The sequence below is a fragment of the Misgurnus anguillicaudatus genome, chromosome 3 (genome assembly GCF_027580225.2).
Source record: "Misgurnus anguillicaudatus chromosome 3, ASM2758022v2, whole genome shotgun sequence".
NCBI classification, from domain to species: domain Eukaryota; kingdom Metazoa; phylum Chordata; class Actinopteri; order Cypriniformes; family Cobitidae; genus Misgurnus; species Misgurnus anguillicaudatus.
Window position 1 is genome coordinate 29,313,576 of NC_073339.2, and position 23,016 is coordinate 29,336,591.

Here is a 23,016-nt window from a genome sequence, read left to right on the forward strand (position 1 = left end):
AACCATGTAATTTTTGAGACCTGCAGTGTTGTTTTCTTTGCTTTTTTAATTGTTATGGTTGAACTGTAGTTTTATTAACATTTGAGCTTACAGAATCTTGAACACACAAGTTAAATGTGTTTTAAATTCAATGCATAACCATTATCTCAACTCTGACCTCTTACATCTGTTTTCACCAAACTGTAGAGCAAATGTTGAATATTTAGATTTTTTCTTTTCAAACTTGTGTTTATGTTTAAATAAACTGATTTTATTAAAGGAGTATTCCATTTTCTTAAAGGAAAAATCCAGATAATTTACTCACCACCATGTCATCCAAAATGTTGGTCCGTCGAGAAGAAATTATGTTTTTTGAGAAAAACATTGCAGGATTTTTCTCATTTTAATGGACTTTAATAGAGCCCAACATTTAATACTTAACGCAACACTTAACAGTTTTTTTCAACGAAGTTTCAAAGGACTATAAACGATCCCAAACGAGGCATAAGGGTCTTATCTAGCGAAACGATTGTCATTTTTGACATGAAAAATAAAAAATGTTTACAAGTGTGTTGAAAGAGGACCGTTCCTACGTTGTTGTATGTCACCTGATACTAATTAATGTCTTTGTGTCAGTTTACTGTTTACAATGGTCCGCAAATGTGCGTTTTATATATGTAACACGTGACCTCCTACGTCACTACACATTTACGTTAGGTCGCGCTGGACCGGACCTAGACGAAAAGTTGTGGTTTAAAAGTGCATATTTTTTATTTTTCTTGTCAAAAATGACAATCGTTTCGTTTGGGATCATTTATAGTCCTTTGAAACTCCGTTGAAAAAAACTGTTACGTGTTGAGTTAAGCGTTAAGTGTTAGTGTCCATTAAAGTCCATTAAAATGAGAAAAATCCTGCAATGTTTTCCTCATAAAACGTAATTTCTTCTCGACTGAACAAAGAAAGACATCAACATTTTGGATGACATGGTGGTGAGTAAATTATCTGGATTTTTCTTTTAAGAAAATGTAATATTCCTTTAAGAGTTAGGTGTTTTTCAGTACTTACTAAGATTATTGCTTCATTTACCGACATTGATGCATTTAAGCTCATCTGCTGCTTTAAATATTATTTGAAGATCTACAAACTATCACATTGCGAATGGTTTTACATCTTAGCATTTGCATACTCCTGAAATTGTAATCAAATTAAATAACAAAAAAAATCAACATGAAAATTGAATCAGTATTGCAATGATTTGTGTAAACAAATTGAAAGCAGGTACATTTTTCTTGATTTCATCACATTTGCACAGCTTTTATTGAGCTACATTTTATGTAAGTTTATGTTTATACCAAAAGAAAAAACATTGAAAGAGTGACAGTGCCGGCGCGAGCCTCTTGGGGGCCTTAAGCAGGATTTGTTTGGGGGCACCCCTCCCACCAATTTTTTTTAAATAAAAAAAAGAAATTGCAAACATTTATAAAAAGAACAAAGTTGCACATTAAGTAAGGGCCAAAATTAGCATTAGGTACAGAAATCTAATCAAATGAATCATAACACTGTCTTTATTGTATGAATGTAATATAATTATTATTTTTTAGAGTGATTTTCTCTTTGTCTTTGGATTGTTTGATTAACATTAATGACACAGACTTAAAGGGGTCATATTATGAGATATTTTTAACATGTAAAATAAATCTTTGCTGTCCACAGAGTGTGTATGTGGAGTTTTAGCTCAAAATATTATATAGATAATTTATTATAACATGTTAAAATCGCAAATTTGTAGGCCTGAGCAAAAGTGTGCCGTTTTTGGGTGTGTCATTTAAAATGCAAATGAGTGGATAAAATGCAAACACTGATCACAATGATGGTGGTTTGTTGTAACTGAAACTCAATTGTGCTGTCAAGTCCTTCTTTTCTCCCTTTTTCTCTCTGCACTAAATGGCAGTGCTGTGGTTGGATAGTGCTGTTAAAGGGGGCGGTATTATTGTAATTCGCCTTGCTACCTACCTCACAAAACAGGCAAAATCTGAACGACCTAATTTTCACATGCTTGCAGAAAATGGCTTACTCAAATTAAGTTACTGGGTTGATCTTTATCAAATTTTCTAGGTTTATAGAAGCACTTGGGGACCCAATTATAGCACTTAACATGAAAAAAGTCTAATTTTCACGCTATGACCCCTTTAAAGGAACAGTATGTAGGATTGTGGCCAAAACTGGTATTGCAATCACAAAACTTGTGGCTAAAACTGGTACTGCAATCACACAACTGGTGGCCAATACACAAAATGACAACATAAACAACAGTTGAGGGCTGCAACTTCCTTTTTTAAATGACAATATCCTGGCCAGGCCACCTGTTGTGAGTGATATAAGTATTTGAAATGAAAATGATTTCTTAATGTCTAGTGACATATCAGGGCCATTTTATGATTAAGTGAAATACATTTCTTACATACTGTTCCTTTAAGTAGGTTAGTTGAGGTTACTGTCTCTTTAAGAGAAGCACGGACCTGCTTTCTGCCTAATCTATACATATACCTAAGACATAAACAAATGTTTTTTATTGGAAAAAGAGTAGAGTGGTAATCATTTTGTTTGTATGTGCCCTGTCAAGAACAGAAAGATTTAATGTTCGCTTGCTTTCTGAAACGTGTCTCTCCATGTGTGCACTACTGAGTGCACTTAAATGCGCACGGTGGACGAATAACAAACAACGCAGCTCAAAAACTTTACGTGGTTTTTCAGTGCTCAATTCCTCAAATGTATGTTAATGGACTACAGTATGACACACAGTGGCGTAACTCTCTCTAAAGTTTAAACATCAAGTGTTCTGATCTCTAAAGGGCATAGTGAGGATCACGTCTGACTGGAGCTGGACTGGACACATGATTTAACCGCATGTGCGTCCAGAAAGCTGCTCACTTTAGTGCCTTTTTGTGTGTTGTTTAAAATCTCTTGAAATGTTAACATTTGCAAGCTTTTGAAACAAGTGCAAATGATAAAGTTTCCCTATTTAAATTTGCATATTAATTCACAAATCGCATGCGAGCCGAACCGTGGGTCCATCACGGATCAACTGTGATCCATCACACCACTAGCTACGGCTGCACAAATTAAACATATTGTAAATAATCATGCAAACATACCTATATCTTGCTCTTTTTTCTCCTCCTCTGTCCATTTCTTCTTTCTCTTTTCGGCACCAGAGGGATACATCCTTTATTGTGACATGGCTTATCATTTTAACAGTGACGCGCACTTACGTGCAGTTGCGAATTGTCAATGCACGCGAGGTGTCTATATTTTGCGCATTACTGAAACGTTAGCACAAATCAGAATTTTCTTGTCTTGAATTATTCATTTATTTATTTATTCGTATTCATTCATTCATTTATATTACCTGTTTAAGTAATTTTATTATAATTAAAGAAAACAATTGGGGGCCCCTAGCAGCCGCTTATTTCGCTTATTTCGGCCCTGAAGAGTGATAACCTGTTAAGTTTCTGTTGTCTATAATATCTTAAACTGGTCACCTCCTTAAATGTTTGTTTGCTGTTTTACAGTTCAGGCAGAGGACAGTGGAACCCCCTCTCTCTCCAGCACTGCCACGGTCATCTGCTCTGTTCTCGATGATAATGACAACGCTCCAGAATTTTCCCAACCCGACTTCCATATAATAATCCCAGAGAATTTGCCTCCAGGAGTAATTCACACTGTCCAGGCCTCAGATGTTGATAATGGATCAAATGGAACAATTCAGTACTTAATGGAAGGCAAGTAAATGTATTTCTACTGCTAATTTAATGTTTACTGCTGTACTTCTGCTTGTATGCATTTATTGGTTTAATTTTATTTCAATCTCGAGAACTCTCAGAATGTACATTTTTAGCATTTTAACTAATTCGCTTAAAGGATAAATGTATTCTAAAAATATATAAACATACAAATATATCAAATAAAGAACAGACCCTCTGCTTTCAAACAAACAAACTTGGAAAAAACGTTTCATCCTATCTATATTTTTTCTCTGCTTATAAACTCTTAACTATGGGTATTTTTTTTCAAAAATAAAATTTTTTTTGCAAAAAAGCTGAAATAATTGCATTTTTGTTAAGAAATTATGTTAGATATCAGATTCAGAACGATTATCAAAACGTAAAAATGTTCAAATTAAAAAAAAATTTTTTGCTTCAGTTTTTTTTTTAATTAGGGAATAAGTGGATAATCGCAGTATTACAGATAACCCTAAAACCTCATCAGCAACACTTTTTTATGCAAATGTTTTCTCTTAAATGACGAGATATCTCGTCAATGGCAGGGAAAGAGCTAATGGAGCAGTGAATGTACACAAGCTTTGTCGGTACATTCACATGAGGCATAAACGTTAACGCTTCCCATTCACTTTTAACGTGGGAGGTCATGTGTTGCCGAAATGAATTGTGGATCCGTTGGCGCCGCGTCAGTGCTGTTGCTTGCGGCAGAAGTTCAACATTTCTCAACTTTTCAAGCAGCATTACGTAAGTCAGCCAATCAGATCGCCTTATGCAGATAACCTAGGCAGACCCAGTCAATTACGTTTATGGAAGACCGGAGCATGTGTTGCGGCCACTGTGATTGGCTGTTGGCCACGCTTCAGACAAGCCTTCTGTCAAACGTTAACGCTTTTGCCTCATGTGAATGTACCGTGTCTTGGCAGACTACAGTAGATCTGCTACGCTGCAGCATCTGGAAGTAACCCGAACCCCTGTAGCAGATCTAGGCAGGTGGTCCTGAAGGAGGGGGTCAAGGAAAAAATCCCATGGCATGCTGCACATAGATAGCATATAAGTTACGTAGATAGAATGGAGAGATTGATTGGCCATGTCACCGACTTTAGAAGAACCAATCAGTTGCACACAAGAGACAGAATAGTTTCATGACTGAACTTGGCATTTACCAATTTGTCATTTTCATTTGCTACCTAACAAATCATTCCAGAGTATGAATCAGTGCTTTGTCTCTTTTTCCATTTATCATCCACTGAAAGTAGATGCAGAAAAGTGTTTCAGTATTGACAGTGTGACTGGGAAAATCAGCACAGCTAGAGTCTTGGACAGAGAGGAACGTACCAACTACACCCTCCTCATCACTGCAGCTGACCATGGGGATCCTCCTCTGAGCTCCACTACACTACTACACATCACCCTCTCAGATGAAAATGACAACATCCCCACGTTCACTCGGAAAACATACCGTGCCACCATTAGAGAGGATCTTCCTGCCAGTTCCGAGGTCATACGACTCATAGCACGTGATCCTGATGAGGGGTCCAATGGTGTCGTCACCTACTCCTTATTGGAGGAGAATTCTGGAAACTTTTACGTTGAGGGCTCCACAGGTGTGATACGACTGACGAAGCCACTGGACCGCGAAACTCGCTCACAGCACGTTTTTCGTGCTGTAGCTACTGACGGCTGCAGACAGGGCCCACGCAGCTCAGTGGCTATAATTACAATACAAGTAGAAGACATAAATGACAATCCACCATCATGTATCGAGGAACCCATGCGGGTGTCAGTCTCTTCCATACCCACATATCTCCATCGGCCCATCATCACAGTTACAGCCCGTGATCCAGACCAGGGAGATAATGGCACAGTGGTTTTTAGACTACCAGACGAATATGAGCTGTTTCAGGTGGACAGGTTTTCTGGAGATGTGAAATTTAAAGCTCCTTTAAAGACTGGGGTTTCAGGGACACATTTGGTCCGTGTGGAGGCTGCAGATATGGGTACACCTTCCCTCACCTCCACCTGCCTGCTGCTCATTCAGTTGAACGGAGATGAGCCACTGTTGCAGTTTACAGAGGAGCTCTATGAAGTCACCATGCTGGAGAACAGCAAGACAGGTAAACTTTGAAAAACATTTTTCATGTTTCTTCTGAAATCTCCCTGTTGATTTTGTTAGTTCTTGTTTTCAAATTTAGTTTCAGAGGCCTGTGTTTTTATCAGGTTGGTATTCATGAATGTATTACTGAGTTTGTTTGTTCTGCTTGTCATGTGCAAGGTTCTTGGGTGGCAAATGTTATAGCTCATGACCATACAGCAGATGAAGCTACAATCAAGTACAGTATTTTCAGTGGCAATGAGAATGAGGCCTTCACAATTAATACAAGTACAGGTGAGAATTCTAAGATTTTAAAATAGTAAAACTATAAACTATTAGCAAAGGTTTGGTTAACTGCTTTATATAGCCCTTACCTTTCTATCTAGATTTTTTTACATAATACACTGTAATATTTCCACATAGCTAAAAAGCTAACGTGTAAACGTTCCTTAAAGGGATAGTTCACCCATTTCCAGCATTTCAATTATGAAAAAATATTTTTCTCATCCTCATGTTGTTCTAAACCTGCATAAATTTCTGATGAACACAAAAGATATTTTGATAAATGATGGTAAGCACACAGCTGATTATAACCATTGACTTCCATAGTAGCAAAAACAAACACGATTCAATGGGTACCGTCAACTGTGTGCTTACCATCATTTATCACAATATTTCCATTTTTTCTACTATAGAAGTCAATGGTTTCAGCAGCTGTGTGCTTACCATCATTTATCCAAATATCTTCTTTTGTGTTGATCAAAATAAATAAACTCATACAGGTTTAGAACAACATACAGTGAGGAAAATAAGTATTTGAACACCCTGCTATTTTGCAAGTTCTTAGAAATCCTTGAGGGGTCTGAAATTGTCATCGTAGGTGCATGTCCACTGTGAGAGACATAATCTAAAAAAATCCAGAAATCACAATGTATGATTTTTTAACTATTTATTTGTATGATACAGCTGCAAATAAGTATTTGAACACCTGAGAAAGTCAATGTTAATATTTGGTACAGTAGCCTTTGTTTGCAATTACAGAGGTCAAACGTTTCATGTAATTATTCACTAGGTTTGCACACATTGCAGGAGGGATTTTGGCCCACTCCTCCACACAGATCTTCTCTAGATCAGTCAGGTTTCTGGCCTGTCGCTGAGAAACACAGACTTTGAGCTCCCTCCTAAGATTCTCTATTGGGTTTAGGTCTGGAGACTGACTAGGCCACGCCAGAACCTTGATATGCTTTTTACAGAGCCACTCCTTGGTTATCCTGGCTGTGTGCTTTGGGTCATTGTCATGTACGACCCAGCCTCAACCCCTCTTCAATGCTCTAACTGAGGGAAGGAGGTTGTTCCCCAAAATCTCGCAATACATGGCCCCGGTCATCCTCTCCTTATTACAGTGCAGTCGCCCTGTCTCATGTGCAGAAAACACCCCCAAAGCATGATGCTACCACCCCCATGCTTCACAGTAGGGATGGTGTTCTTGGGATGGTACTCATCGTACTTCTTCCTCCAAACACGTTTAGTGGAATTATGACCAAAAAGTTATATTTTGGTCCCATCTGACCACATGACTTTCTCCCATGACTCCTCTGGATCATCCAAATGGTCCTTGCCAAACTAAAGACAAGCCTGGACATGTGCTGGTTTAACCAGAGGGAACCTCCCATGCCATATATGATTTCAAACCATGACGTCTTAGTGTATTACCAACAGTAACCTTGGAAACGGTGATCCCAGCTCATTTCAGGTCATTGACCAGCTCCTCCCGTGTAGTTCTGGGCTGATTTCTCAACTTTCTTAGGATCATTGAGACCCCACGAGGTGAGATCTTGCATGGAGCCCCAGTACGAGGGAGATTGACAGTCATGTTTAGCTTCTTCCATCTTCTAGTGATTGCTCCAACAGTGGACCTTTTTTCACCAAGCTGCTTGGCAATTTCCCCATAGCCCTTTCCAGCCTTGTGGAGGTTTACAATTTTGTCTCTAGTGTCTTTAGACAGCTCTTTGGTCTTGGCCATGTTAGTAGTTGGATTCTTACTGATTGTATGGGGTGGACAGGTGTCTTTATGCAGCTAACAACCTCAAACAGGTGCATCTAATTTAGGATAATAAATGGAGTGGAGGTGGACATTTTAAAGGCAGACTTACAGGTCTTTGAGGGTCAGAATTCTAGCTGATAGACAGGTGTTCAAATACTTATTTGCAGCTGCACCATACAAACAAATCGCCAAAAAATCATACATTGTGATTTCTGGATTTTTTTTAGATTATGTCTATTGCTGAAACACACCATAAACACTGTAAACTATGTAGTATTAAATTGCAGAGTTAGATCGAGTTTAGAATATTTTAGGCAGGCCTAAAACGGTGGCTTGATGACGCACTTGAGCCACTGCATATTGTCCCACCTCTAACCCAATTGCTAGCATCTATTAAGGTTGTAGTGGTATTTGAAAGTTGAGAAAGACAGTAGCTTTAGCTTTCCTCGAGTGGGCTTGTGCGGAGACGCCCCCAGTGTTTGAAATCAGTGCATTATGCCTACATATTTTAATATTTGCCTATTTTGGCGTTTTTTCCATCATTCAAATTTGGTTGGGTGGTTAATAACACATTTTTCTGTGGTGTGACAAACTCAGAACACATTTAATATCTGACCTTACAGGGACTTTCAAAATTGTTAGACCTTTAACCTTCTTACTAGAGTGCCCGATTCCCAAACTCACTTCAAATCCCAGTCAGAGAGGTTAAGCAGAACCCTTGTTTCCCTCGGTTTTCCTTTTTTTTGGCAATCTGGACTGCACACCAACATGTGTAAGAAACATTTGTCTGTAATTGTCTAAGAATTCTCCCATTCTTTTGTTAGAATTGTTGCTTTGTTGACTGTTGTTTGACAACCAAATGAAAATCAAACCCAGACGGCCCTCGGTTATCCAAAGCATTTCAAGGCACTGGAAATGTCTCATAGTACTGAGAAAGTAAAAGTAACAAACAGGGGTTATAGAAGAATAAACAGTATCGTTCTTTGTATTATAGAGTATAAACATCCTTTGCTTTGTGGTTTGTTGGCAATATCCAAGCATTCATTTTCTGAACTATATTCTGTAAATCACAAAAGGCAGTTGTCCTAACAATAAGATATGAGAGATAGAAATAAGAGAATCCAACCGTTAAAATCACTCTTTCGCTATGACAGGAGATATCATAGTTGGGGAAGAAAAGCTTCTAGACTTCGAAGTAGAACACAAAATTCATCTCGTGGTTCTGGCTGAAAATGGACAACAGACGGCTTACGCCAGAGTGACCATCACTATGCAGGATGTCAATGACAACGCACCAGTGTTCAAGCAAAGCTACTACAGAACAGCTGTATGGGAGGGACAGATTCACAACACTTATGTTATGCAGGTAAAGAAATTGAGCTTTTGGTTGTATAATCATTTCTGATATTTATTGTTTGAATTTGCTTTGATTTTCTGTGATTGTTGTAATGAAAAGTTGTAAGAGTTATATTAGTGGTCGACCGATATATTGACAAGGCCAATTTATCGGCTGATATTTGGACTTTTTTATTATTATCGGCCTCGGTCAATAAATCTTTCCATTAGGCCAATAGATTCTCCAGTTGGGTCACATTAGCGCATTAGCATTATGTTCCAAGATAAATGCAATCGAGTTGCTCAAATTTAAACACACAGCCAGCGTGTAAAAGACAGTGAGATAAGTAATCATCATTCCCTATTAAACGTGACATTGTGGTTGCGTAACACTTCAAGTTTAGCAAGCAGCAAAATCGTGAGGTGTCACATCCGCAGCGGCGCAGCCCAGCGGTAACAACTGGTTATAACAAACTGAAACATATGAAGAGTTTGGTTCCAAAACGCAATTAATCCATTTTGACTAATTTGGGTAAAAATGTCTTTTCTATACCAAGAAAGTGACAAGATGGAAACCACTATTTTCTGTTACAAAGTTTCACATAGCACAATAAAGATTTATTATAAAAACAGAAAATTTTTTCCACAAAATGCATTTTTCAAAATGCTACAAATCTATTTAATCAATATGTAAATGTACTTCATCTTTGCCATGTTATATTCGTTTAGTTGACTAGATTTAAAAAATAAACATTAATGGCATTAATCGTTCTTTGTTAAATTAAGAACACTGTTATTGCTGCTGTCATCCTTGGTACGTCGTCGAACTTGTTTGACAGCGATCAGCTGTAAAATGTTTTGGTCTTGCTCGATTTTTGTTGACTTTGAGTAAAATAATGGAAAGTTTTTCATAAGATCCCCTGGGGTCAATGTGTTAGCATGACAGAAGCTTGATCCTGCCGTGTGAGAATAAACAACAGCCGGCATTTTTCCTTCTCCAGAGCGCATCTCAGGTAAATGATAAGATTTTGATGGCTTACGTTTCTTCCCTGGTCACAGAAAACCACCATGGGTTTATCAATGCCATCAACATTACTATTTGTTTTTTGTTTGTTTGTTGATCACAAAGTAGATGAGGACAACTGGGATTAGGTGTGTATTCAAAGCGCCCCATTATTGTTTATAATGCGTGGAATGGTGCGCTGTGATTGGTTGAGTGGATTTATTGCATTCTGCCGAGACGGAGGTCTGGCGTTTTTCGCGTTTTGGAAAAAAGGAAGAAAAGATGACAGAACAACACGGCGGATATCGGATTTTAATACTGACTTGATACAATAAACAATTTTTTAAAGATGTTTATCGCATTTTGGAACCAAATTCTTTAAATTTACCTCAAAAACAGTGACAAATTCGCGACCGGCTTTATTCTTCTTCAGATATTTGCGTTGCTGTCGGTAACTTATAAATAAGACGCTGTTTTCCCCACACTCAATAACCATTGTAACGCGAAACCCACCAAGAAAGCTGTGCGCGCGCGTGTGTGTGAGGAGGACAGGACATTGTTCTGTTTTGATGCTACATAAACCTATCTAAGCAATATAACTTAGGCTGTGCAATTGTTGTCTTTTGTTTTTACAAAGACAAAACGGTAAGCACAGACTTATATTGGCAAAAACCAATATCGGTCGACCACTAAGTTATTTATTTTGGGTTGTTTTCCCGGACAGGGATTTTCTAAGCCAGAACTAGGCCTTAGTTAATGAAAAAATATAACTAGTTTTAACACCTTACTAAAAACATGACTTGTGCGCATGTTGAGGCAAAACAAAAGGCACTGATGTATTTTAAGTAATGTCAGTGCAAGTTGTTTTCAGTTTGGACAGCTCTTACACTTATTTTAGTCTAGGACTAGACTAATCCCTGTCCAGGAAAACGCCCCATAGAGTTTTGTATTCAGGTATCTATTGTGAATAAAATTAAATCCCATGTGTTAAGTTGTCAGTTTAACCAAAATGCAGCTTGAATTACCATTTAATGTTTTAGGTGTTAGCCACAGATTCTGACAGTGGTGCAAATGGACAGATCAGTTACTTCATTGTGGATGGGAACCACAATAATGCATTTGTGATCGACTCTGTTCGTGGGATTCTAGCCACCAATACTGTCCTTGACAGAGAGATTGTCTCTTCATACAAGTAGGACTCCCTCTTGGCTTCTTGATCTCCCACAGAGTTTTGAGGAAATGTTCAAGGAAATTGTTTACTGACCAATTATGGCAGGGGTGTCCAAACTCTGTCCTGGAGGGCCATTGGCTGTCTGTCTTTCAGTCAGCTCCCTTGTTAAGAAGTCTGGGCACTGGTCAGGGAGTCTGACATTTTTAGGTCTCAATAGCAAAAACCTTCCAGTGCATTTTAGTTCCTTAAAATTCCCATAATGCAACACAAAAACCAGTGAGCATTGATGGTCCCTATGTTCCCTTACCAGAAATCGCGTGACCTGTTCTGATGCTCTCCAACCGAAGATCACGCGAGCATACATTTCTTTGTTCTGATGACACAAAGGAAGATATTTTGAGAAATGTTTGTAGCCAAACTGTTCGTTGACCCCATAGTATTCTTTTTTCCTACTATAGGAACCTGCATACACGATATACTGAATCACAACCTTGGGAGCTAGGGAACGGATTGAGAAACAGCCACTGTCTTGCGGAATTTAGCTCCAACTTGCCTTAACACACCTGTCAGATGTTTCTAGTATGCCTATTTATCGCTTGATTAGCTAGTTCAGGTGTGTTTAATTGGGGTTGGAGCTAAACTCTGCAGAGACACTGGCTGTTTCTCAATATGCGTTCTTCAGCGATGTTCCTCGTGTTCTCGCTCTACTTCATCATTAACCGTCGAAGTTCAATTCCAATTCTCAAAAACGCAAGTACAGAGGACACATGAAAATACCCGGATGTGTTCTTGATATCGCATTACTCCCCAGAAGTCATTGCGGCAAAACAATGGCAGAGGTCAGGTGACCAACAGGAAGATTCCACACATCGCGACCTTCTGAGTTCATTCTGCCGAGGTCGTCTGGCAAGACCGATCTCCAAGAGAACGCAAGTCTGTTCTTTGCGTTCTTGGAATTGAGAAACAGCCACTGGCCCTCCAGCAGCAGGATTGGACACCCCAGAATTATGAAAATGTTTCTAGATTAACTGAATCAACATAAATAATTATAATTATGATTCAAAGTTTCTATTTTTAAGAAAAATATATTTTTGACATTACAGGTTAATAATACAGGCCAAAGACATGGGAAGCCCCCCTCTCACAGGCACCTCCACTGTCCGTGTCCAGGTCGTAGATGTCAATGACAATAGCCCTACAATACCATCCATGGATCAAGTGACCATCTTAGAAAGTATGGAACTTATAGAGATATACTGGCACAAGCCATAAAACACCTTGTGTTGAGATGAAAGAAAAAATATGTATGTTAAGTTTACATGGTATTCTCCAGATGATCATTATTTAAACTTTACAGATTAAACACTGCCATCTAGATAAAAAGTTAGAGATACGTGACTTGCGTGACTTGCGTAATTGTCAATCACATGAAAAAATGACCTTAAAATCACATTTTTATTATCATTATTATAAGGTTACTGTTGCAAATCAGCGTAAGATAAGGAGACCGTTTTGAATGCAAAATTTTTATGCACTTACTCAATCTACTACAAAACTACTACAATTAACGTAAAATTAATTTAGTATGAAAGATATACGCAAATATTGTTAAACATTAAGCACCTTAATTTAATAACCATTTGTTATGAAAAAAAGCAAGTTCTATAAATATATTATAGCAATATCACAAGATTGCTTTTATACTGAATTATACAACACAACTGTAATTTAGCCATAGGCATGATACTTTGCTCACATTTAGTAGCCTACTACCTTGGCCCAGTCTACCAATGAAAATTTCCTTCCCAGAAATATTTTGTACTGCCCGAAACAGTATTATTGTATTATTATTATTTTCAGAAATATTCAAAATCTTTCACAAAAATTGCTTTATATTTACTGGTTATCTTTTTACTTAGAATTTTTTAGACATTTGGTGATTGTCGATTGTTAACAGGAGTAAAACAAACCAAATTACAGCTTAATTTACAAAACAAAGTGAACACAAAGATAATCAAATATAACAAGACTTTCCTCTAAGAACATAAATCAAACAAACTTAGATGTTAACATTCACATAGAAAATTAACCAGATAAATACACATTTGGGATCAGAAAAAGATTAGAAAAACACATATACAGACTAATGATGCAGAACACGGTGCAGGTGTGAACAATCAGCATAGAAACATTATGCCAAATGCAACAGGAAAACATAAAATTATCCAGAATAAAAAAACATGCAATGGTCATTTAAAAAGGTAGCCATACTGAGACAACTATAGAACAGAAGTGTAATGTTTTTATACAATAGTTTATAAAGAGATTAACTTTCCAAAAATAACTGGCCAGTTAGTTTATATATTTTGTTGCCATTAACCAGAGGCATCAAGCTTTGTTTGTCATTAAGTAACACAGACTCTGTGTTTTGTGAGTTGGATAGCATTGTGTAATCACTCAGCTTACTTAGGCTTTCCATCTCCCGCTTCCCCTCTCTGAGAGAAACACCACTCAGAGCGATCCTTAAAAAAACACATATGCTATGACAAGCCTTATGCTGCAGGCAAATTACTAACCCTTCTTTCACTCCACACAGCCCTAAACACAGCAAACAAAGACAAACTTCCCAGTGCTGTTTTATTAAACATTAGCACTCTTGGAATGCCGCTTACCCAAACTCTAGAAGGGCTGGTAGTTTCTAGTCTATCTGCCAGCCAATCAGCTTGGTAATTGTTTTAGGTAAATCATAGCAAATTACAATGTTTTCTTCTACTTCCTCTAAGTTAAAATAGTCTCTTTAAAATATTGTATATGGTATTGCGCAGTGCAATAGCAGAGCTCTAACAATAACCCACCTCCACCCCCAGTTCCACCTGTCTATTTATGGGATATTGTGCATAACATTGCAGCAATGTGATTCGATCTTGTTCCAGCATCACCAAATACATTCATATGTCACAACAATTAACATGCTTAAATTATTAAAAGTTGTCAAGACTGAAATATGTATCAATAAGATCATTGTAATACATTTGTTGTGCCTTAAAGGATTACTCCACTTTAAAAATAATCACCCCCATGTCTTCTAAAATGTTGATGTCTTTCTTTGTTCAGTTGAGAAGAAATTAAAGGGACACTCATTTTTTTTTTGAAAATAGGCTCATTTTCCAGCTTTCCTAGAGTGAACATTTGATTTTTACCGTTTTGGAATCCATTTAGCCGATCTCCAGGTCTGGCGGTACCACTTTTAGCATAGCATAATCCATTGAATCTGATTAGACCATTAGCATCGCACTTAAAAATGACCAAAGAGTTTCAATATTTTTATTTATTTAAAACTTAACTGTTCTGTAGTTACTTTATGTATGAAACTGCAATTTTAAACTGCATTTAAACTGTAAACTGTTGGGGTCCAATAAACTCTATTAAAATAAGAAAAATCCTGGAATGTTTTCCAAAAAAAACCTTAATTTTGTCACGACACGGAAGGGTTGTAAGGACAGGACGCAAACGCAAGGTTCAAAATAAATAACATTTAATAATAAAAACACGAGGGCAGACATGGTGAAGGCAGGAACACAGGAACATTAACACAGGAACAGACAGGGGGCCTATACCATGAACCTGTTTTAGTTGGTTAGCCAGCTTTGTTTAGGATTAGTTTGTGCAAATCCTGGGTTTTGGGTACCATGAAAATAGCTTTTACCAACAAGGCCTGCACATTGGCTTGGTTTTGTCAACCTGAAACTAATCCTGTAACCCTGAGTTTGTTTAACCATTTTCATGGTACGGGCCCAGGGTATCAATGACAATGATCCAGCAGTGAGCAAACAGAAGACAGAGGTATATATACACACACAGACTTAATGACAAACAGGTGTGATGAGGCAGGTAATTAATCAATGAATGTCCAGGTGATAACAATCGGAACAGAGACAAGACATGACACGGATTAACCGTGACAAATTTTTGTTTGACTGAACAAAGAAAGAGATCAACATTTTGGATGACATTTTTTAAGAAAGTGGAATAATATTTTCAGAGGTAAATGTTTATAGGTTTATAGTAATATGGCACATTTTTAATTAACAAAACACTGAGAATTCTATTTACTTGCTGTGTCCTTAGATCTTCCTGTTGGCCATATTGTCACTCAAGTAATTGCAAATGATGTTGACCTCAGTCCTGCAGCAACGTTCAGATTTATAGGGAAGGACGAGACAAGCTTTGCAATTGACCGCTATTCAGGGATAATTACCACAACTAAAAGACTGGATTATGAGACTCAAACTGTCTATACACTGAAAGTGGAAGCATCAGACTCTGTCCATCAAACAGTGGCTGAACTCTCCATACAGGTGATGGATATCAATGATAACCCTCCTGTTTTCTCTCAAGAGTCTTACCAGGTAATCAAAATGTGTGTGTGAATAAAACTGTTAAATCAAAGTTAGAGTCTGAAACATGCAGGAGTTTTATATTAACTCATTCCCCGCCAGCCTTTTTTGTGATTTTTACAAAAGTTTCACAAAATGCCTTCCAGGAAAATGTTCTTCTGAAAATATATAAACATACAGATATATCAATTGAAATAACAGACCCTCTGCTTTCAAATAGACCCTCTGCTTTTAAACAAACAAACAAAACGTGTTGTTTCGTAAAAAAGGGTTTCATAATATCTTTATTTTTTCCTGTTTATAAACTCTTAAAGGACAATTTTGGTATTTTACACTTAAAGGCCTGTTTTCAGATTGTTTATGATGAAATAGAACAGTTTTGACTGAAATTTTGACATATGTGGCTGCCCCAATAATTTTCGGGTGTTTGTTGTTTCACCTCCCACCTCTATAATGCTGTATAGGTGCACTGGAACAACCCCTCCCAAAATGCATTAAACTTTCATTTACAAAGACGTGAAACCCACCGAGCAGTCAGGGGCGTTCACCGATATGCCCACACAAAAATCGCTGCAAAAGACATTACAACAGGTTTTATCGTAGTTTTGTCCAACTCCATTGACTTGTATTAGATGTGCTGTAAGGTACGGCATTACTCCGTGCCGGGAACGTTGTTTGTATTCTTGCAATTGGCAAAGGCGGATTATCGCCACCAACTGGGCTGGAGAGTCTATTATTCAAGCTCTCAACGGAAGAATATACGGGTGTGAGGCGTTTGGAAAAATAGGTCCAAAAGTTTACAACGAATGGTAAAACATCTGTTGGAATGTGTCTTTTGCAGCGATTTTTTTTGTAAGCATATCAGTGAACACCCCTGACCACTCGGTGAGTTTCACGTCTTTGTAAACGAAAGGAGGAAGGATTGTTCCAGTGCACCTATACAGCCATTATAGAGGTGGGAGGTGAAACAACAAACACCCGAAAATTCTCGGGGCAACCGCATATGTGGAAATTTCAGTCAAAACCGTTCTATTTCATCATAAACAATCTGAAAACAGGGCTTTAAGTGTAAAATACCAAACTTGTCCTTTAAATATGGGTATTTTTCTTCAAAAATACAAAATTTTAAGAGCGAAAAACTGAAATAAATAAATTTTTGTGAAGGAATTTTGTTAGAGATCAGATTCAGAACGATTATCAAAACATACACGGAGTGTAAATTAATAAATATTTTTTTGCTAGTGGATTATCGCGGTATTACAGATTACCATAAAAACATATCAGGAACACGTTTTTCCATGCAAATGTTTTTTTCTTATTTGACGAGATAACTCGTCAATGGCGGGGAAAGAGTTCATTTATATTGAAGTACTGTATTTGATTTTTTTGACATTTATTTACCATCCAAGAATAAAATTTAGCAGTGTTCATGTTTTCATACATCATTTTTTATCTATTTATCTATTGCCATCCAGGTTTTATTGCCAGAGTGGACACCGGTAGATTCATATGTTATGACTGTATCAGCAAATGATCGAGACTCTGGACAAAATGGCAAAATTTCTTATAGGCTTCTTTCCTCCCCAATGACAGGATTCTACATTGATGCTGAGAATGGTAATCCACACAATTTCTACACCTACAAATCGCCAACCACAGTAACTTTGTAAATATTGAATTTATCTTTATTAAATAAATAAAAATAAGTATTTTCCAGTACGTTTTAGCTGTTTCTGTAGTATTAGTTTGAATGTATTGAACATGAGCACGACATACTGTATGTTAGAAAATCAGGTGTTAAAGCAACACTATGTAGTTCTTTTACCTTTAAATAATGTCTCTAAAATTATTTCAGTGATAGAACAACTTTTAACTGGACAAATTGTACTGTTGCTGCAACCTGGTAGCCTCCTAGCTGCTACAAGCACACTCTGAAAGTGGCGGTGGAGGGTAGAGCACACAGCCCCGCCCCGCCCCTCCCCCTGCTTGCAGAAGAGTGTCTGATACCAGGCACTGTTGCGCTTTTCAACCACATGGGGGAGCTGTAAGTCATTTTTACATGGAAACTACATAGTGTTGCTTTAATAAGGAGTTACTTTTCATGCTTCTCAAGCATATCCAACAGATTTAACAAAACATGACCTGTGACGTTTCCTTGTTGCACTACACTACACTAATTACCTTTAATTTAATTAAGTTGCTATATATTATAAAAATAAAGTTGAAATAACTTAAGCTAATTCAACTTTATTTATTATAAAATAAAGTAAAAACTATTGAAATTTATTATAAATTCAACTTAAAAATTTAAGTGCAACAAAGTTTTTACGGTGTACTTATTAATCCACACACACACACCTGTGTGTAAAAAAGAATTCAAGTGAACTTTCTATCACCCACAGGTTCAGTGTTTACCAACAGGCCTCTGAAGCATATTCCAAATGGAAACATCCTGCGGCTCCTGGTGGAAGCACGAGACAGTGGTGACCCAAAACTCTTTAGCGTCACATCTGTGGACATAGAGGTGGCGGACTCCAATGATCATGCCCCTTACTTTACACAGAACTCATACCAGGTAAATGTTCCCGAGGATGCGTCTGTTGGAAGCACTCTCCTCACTCTGTCAGCAGAAGACAAAGACTATTCATCTGAAAACACTTACTTGGAGTACACAATTGTAGGTGGAAATGACGAAAGGCGCTTCTGTCTAGATGTTGTTAGCATTCAGACCGTAGAAGCCCACAGACAAACTATTGGCCAAGTTGTGCTCTGTGATAGTCTGGATCGAGAGACAACTGACATTTACACATTAACTGTGATAGTAATGGACAGGGGAACACCTCCGCTTAACAGCACAACTGTGGTGACAGTCAAAGTACTTGATATTAATGACCATGCACCTGTTTTTAGTAGTACAGAGTACCATGCACGGATCCGTGAAAACAGCCCTATAGGTGCTATTCTTATCCAGGTGTCTGCTCATGATCTTGACCTGGGCAATAATGGGACAGTAAAATACAACATTATGTCAGGTAACAGCAGAGGACTAATCAGACTGGATCCTACAACAGGTATCCTTGATGTTTTGGGTACCCTCGACTATGAAGAGGATACTAAATTGACCCTAATAATCCAAGCCTCGGATTGCGCTGCTTCAAGTGACAAAAAGGTATCTTTCGCAGTTGTTTACATATCAGTACTGGACGAGAATGACAATTCCCCATTCTTCGTGTTCCCTATCATCAACTGCTCAGTAGCTGAAAACCTTCCAGCTTTTACCCCTGTATGCACCGTGCATGCTGTTGATGAAGATGCAGGAAACTTTGGACAACTGACCTATTCAATTGAAACCCCCTGTTTCATGGACTATGACAGTACCAATCCAGACAGAAAAGAAGCCTTTGGTATTAATCTATTTACTGGAGAAATTCACACAAAACAGACATTTGACTTTGAAAGAGCGAGTGAATACTGCTTTGTGGTAGAGGCACGTGACAAAGGAGATCAGGTGGCAACCTTGAGAGTACAGATCAACATCGAGGGCATTGATGAGTTCAGCCCTGTATTTACTCAGAATGTGTACCATTTCTCTCTGCCACATAATGCCAAGGTTGGCCAAAGTATAGGTCATGTGATGGCTATGGATCATGATGGTGGTATAGATGGCTTAGTGGAATACTCTTTAGTCAACCCATCCCCATTTTTCAATGTCAGCAAAACAACTGGCAGTATATTTATTTCAAACCCAGTGTATCAGAGAGGAAGCTCCATGTCGAAGGAGACAATTGAGAACTTAATGGTTCTGGCAAGCGGCCCCAAACTGGACTCCAGGTCATCAAGTTGTCATGTAATTGTGAACATATCCAGTTCGGAAAAAGCAAGTGTTTCTCTTAGTGTCCAAGCCACCAGTGTCAGTGTGTCATTACTAGTGTTCTTCCTATTTTTGATAAGCATCATTGCACTTGTTATAAGGTACAAGTCCAAAGAGAAATCCTCCAAGAAGACAGCCTCCATATCTGCTAACCTCAACCAAGAGACTGACACTTTTGGTAGGATAGGTGGCAATCTTCATAGCATCAATGGTATAAACCTTCAAGATTTACAAACACCATTAAATGCGTGGACAAAATTTGATATTGCAAACCAATTAAGGAACTCAGACTCGAGTGGAAGAGGATCTGCTGAGGATGAGACTGCTGAGGATCAGGAGATCAAATCAATCAACAAATTTCCATATTACAAGCCGTTTAGGTCTATCCCAACACAAGTCTCAAACTCAGAGACCAGTGGGGACTCAAACTTGGACCACTCTTCAAATAAAGAGCTGCCTTCTGGTGCCAATATAGGAATAGTCCAAATAGTGGACATGGCCAGCTCTGAGAGTCTCCACAATTTTAGGGAAGAAGGAGGAGGTGAGGGAATGCTTCCTCAGGTGGTCAACATGAGAGAAGTGCAGGAGGTCATGAAAAGATGCATGTCCATGCCTGGTGAACGGGGTTCGATCGAAGGCTCACTCACCAATCTGATTTCCTCTGAGGAACAGCTACATGGTGGGGACTACTTTCTTAGCTGGCAACCGCGCTTTCAATCTTTGGCCTCTGTTTTTACAGACATTGGCATGCTTCCAGATGAAGAGATGAGGGATGGGGATGTGGACCCAGAGTCTCGTAGCCTTCTGTACCCACCGCCTCTCATCACAGCAGTTGCCCAGCCAGGAATACGTGCTGTTTTTCCTAGGATGCCAAGTAGAAAACCAACCCTACTACATACTGGAAACACAGAATTAACCCCTTCAGCAATTACCCCCAGTTTCTCACCATCTCTGTCGCTACTTACTGTCAGAACACCCAGTACTTCTCCAGTGGTCTCAGAAACAGGTTTAGGATGCTACACAAAAATATCAACACTGCCAAAAGATGTCATAGAGGATGTAGAGGTTCAATTGTAAATATTCATTTTTTTAATCTACTGTGTGTTTTATTTTAAAAGCACTGTTTATAAATTAAATATTGCTAATCACAGCTCAAGATGAAATCACAAACATTTGCATTATTTTAGCATTTGCTTCTTGATAATGTAATTGTTTTATGTACTACCATGGGGGAGGTTTGGAGGAATAGTCTACTCATTTTCAATATTGAAGTGTGTTGTTGCCTTGACTGGGAATTGTTGATGCATCCCTCTGTCGTCTGTGTGCGTGCGCGTGGGCGCTGGAGCGTGCTGCGACGCTTCGATGGCGTTTGGCTTGGCCCCATTCGTTCAATGGTGCCATTCGGAGATGGAGTTGGAGGTGACCAGACACATCAACGTTTTTCCTGTTTAAGACGAGTGGTTGTACAGCAGGTTTGGTGGTACAAAATAAAACGTAGCGCTTTTCTAAGCGGATTTAAAGCAACACTAAAGAACTCTGGCTCTTTGCTCCCCCTACAGGTTAGAAGCGTAATTGTTCATTACCACTGTCGTAAATACTGCAGCATAGCTGGCTCTGATTGGATTGTAGGTCTGCCGTAAAGCAAGTTTTTGTAGTTTTCACTCGAACTACAGGACCGCTACCCGACGGTTGGAAACTTCTTTAGTGCGGTTTTGGCCGATAGAGGGCTGCAAAGCGAATGTGAAAGTGCCATTCACCCTGTTTTGTGTGGATGAACCACTGAAACTTTTTTGGAAACGTTATTTTAAGGTAAAAAAACTCTTTGGTGTTGCTTTAAAAGAGGAACTATATTGTATGGCGTAATAGCACTTTTGGGAGTACTTCGACTCGCCTGAAAAGTCCGCTCCCCTTCTCCCTCTCATAATGGGAGAGGGAGGGTGTTACTGCGCCGAGTAAATCCGCTTAGAAAAGCGCTACGTTTTATTTTGTACCACCAAACTTGCTCGTGTGGCTGCTCGTCTTAAGTGGAAAGAGCGTTGATGTGTTTGGTCACTTCTGGCTTTGTCTCTGGGTGGTGCCATTGAATGAATGGGGCTGGGCTGGGTGCTGTCGAGGCGTCGCGGCGCGCTCCGGTGCTTGCGTGCGCGCGCACAGATGGTGGAGGGATGTGTCAACGGTTCTTGGTTAAGGTGGTAACATATTTTAATGTTGAAAATGAGTAGACTATTCCTTTAACATTTGTGCTTGGGGGGCACCTACCTGCAGACCAGGGAATTCCAGTGCTTTAAAATTATCGAGAGGGGCTTCCTGGTATTCAAATATGGTTGAAGTGATTTAGAAATATTTTAACCTTGCTTTACTTTTGTCTACCCACTAAAATAAAAAGATGGGACATAGATTTTTTTATTTTATTTATAGCTCAGACAAAATCATAACTGGCTCTGGTCTGAGGAAGTGAACCCCAGCACCCCCAAAAGTTTACTACAGATTTTTTTATATATATTTTTTGTCACATTTTTGTTTTCGGCAACTTGAACATAGGAGCTTGTGCCAGGTTCTCTTTGTGTGCCCTGAATATATTTAACAAGAGAAGCACTTTATTATACCTTATGGAGTTCCTATACGATTTGATATTTTTCATTAATAAAATTCATTTTGATCAAAGACATTCATTTCATCAAAGAGTCTCCATATATTTTTGAAAATATATTTTGTATAATTTGTCATTATGCAGAACAGATACGTGAATAAAGAAGCTTGCTGTTCTTAACTAAACTGTTTTGGCACTGCAAATACAACTGATATCACCAGTCAAATCTTGAACTAGTATTTTTATTACACATAGAACTTGGACTGAAACTGCCATGAAACTGACTTTCTCTTATTAATTCCTGATGTCTAAAATGTTATTCAAATGGTGTAACTTTAATAAAGAAGTGTGTGTCCAGCCAAAATTGCAGGCTTATTGTTGGGAAAACAACTTCACTAAAGAATGTCTCTCAATATCTGCTTCATAAATACCTTTTCAGTTGTAGATTTGCAAATGTGTACACTGCATAGCGTTCCTACATGCTGTTTTAGAGACATATAGTGGTTTACCTTCTTAAAGCTTACCTTCTTGACTGTGCTATAAACTATTTTATAAAACGGTTAGTTCCAGTCCTTGATTCTGAAATATTGAATTCATACAAAGAAATCAGAACATTTAAGTATACAAGTTGAGTCATAATAAATAAAGTGAAATGACACAGGGAATAAGTATTGAACACATGAAGAGAACAAGGTGCAAAATGGCATAGAAAGCGAGGAGATCACCTGAAATTTGTGATGAGATGCGTTGAA

At 38.3% G+C, this 23,016-nt stretch overlaps 1 protein-coding gene across 1 annotated transcript in view; it reads left to right on the forward strand.

The window, feature by feature from the left end:
- dchs2 (dachsous cadherin-related 2) overlaps nucleotides 1–22,044 on the forward strand; it is a 48,912-nt gene extending 26,868 nt beyond the window's left edge. Inside the window, exons 12-20 of the mRNA XM_055205347.2 lie at nucleotides 3,552–3,761; nucleotides 5,018–5,875; nucleotides 6,034–6,147; nucleotides 9,052–9,263; nucleotides 11,276–11,427; nucleotides 12,510–12,640; nucleotides 15,535–15,815; nucleotides 17,279–17,420; nucleotides 18,206–22,044. Coding sequence (XP_055061322.2) covers nucleotides 3,552–3,761; nucleotides 5,018–5,875; nucleotides 6,034–6,147; nucleotides 9,052–9,263; nucleotides 11,276–11,427; nucleotides 12,510–12,640; nucleotides 15,535–15,815; nucleotides 17,279–17,420; nucleotides 18,206–20,751 — 4,646 coding nt within the window. The 3' untranslated portion in view covers nucleotides 20,752–22,044. The remainder of the gene's footprint in view (nucleotides 1–3,551; nucleotides 3,762–5,017; nucleotides 5,876–6,033; nucleotides 6,148–9,051; nucleotides 9,264–11,275; nucleotides 11,428–12,509; nucleotides 12,641–15,534; nucleotides 15,816–17,278; nucleotides 17,421–18,205) is intronic.
- The last annotated feature ends 972 nt before the right edge of the window (nucleotides 22,045–23,016 follow it).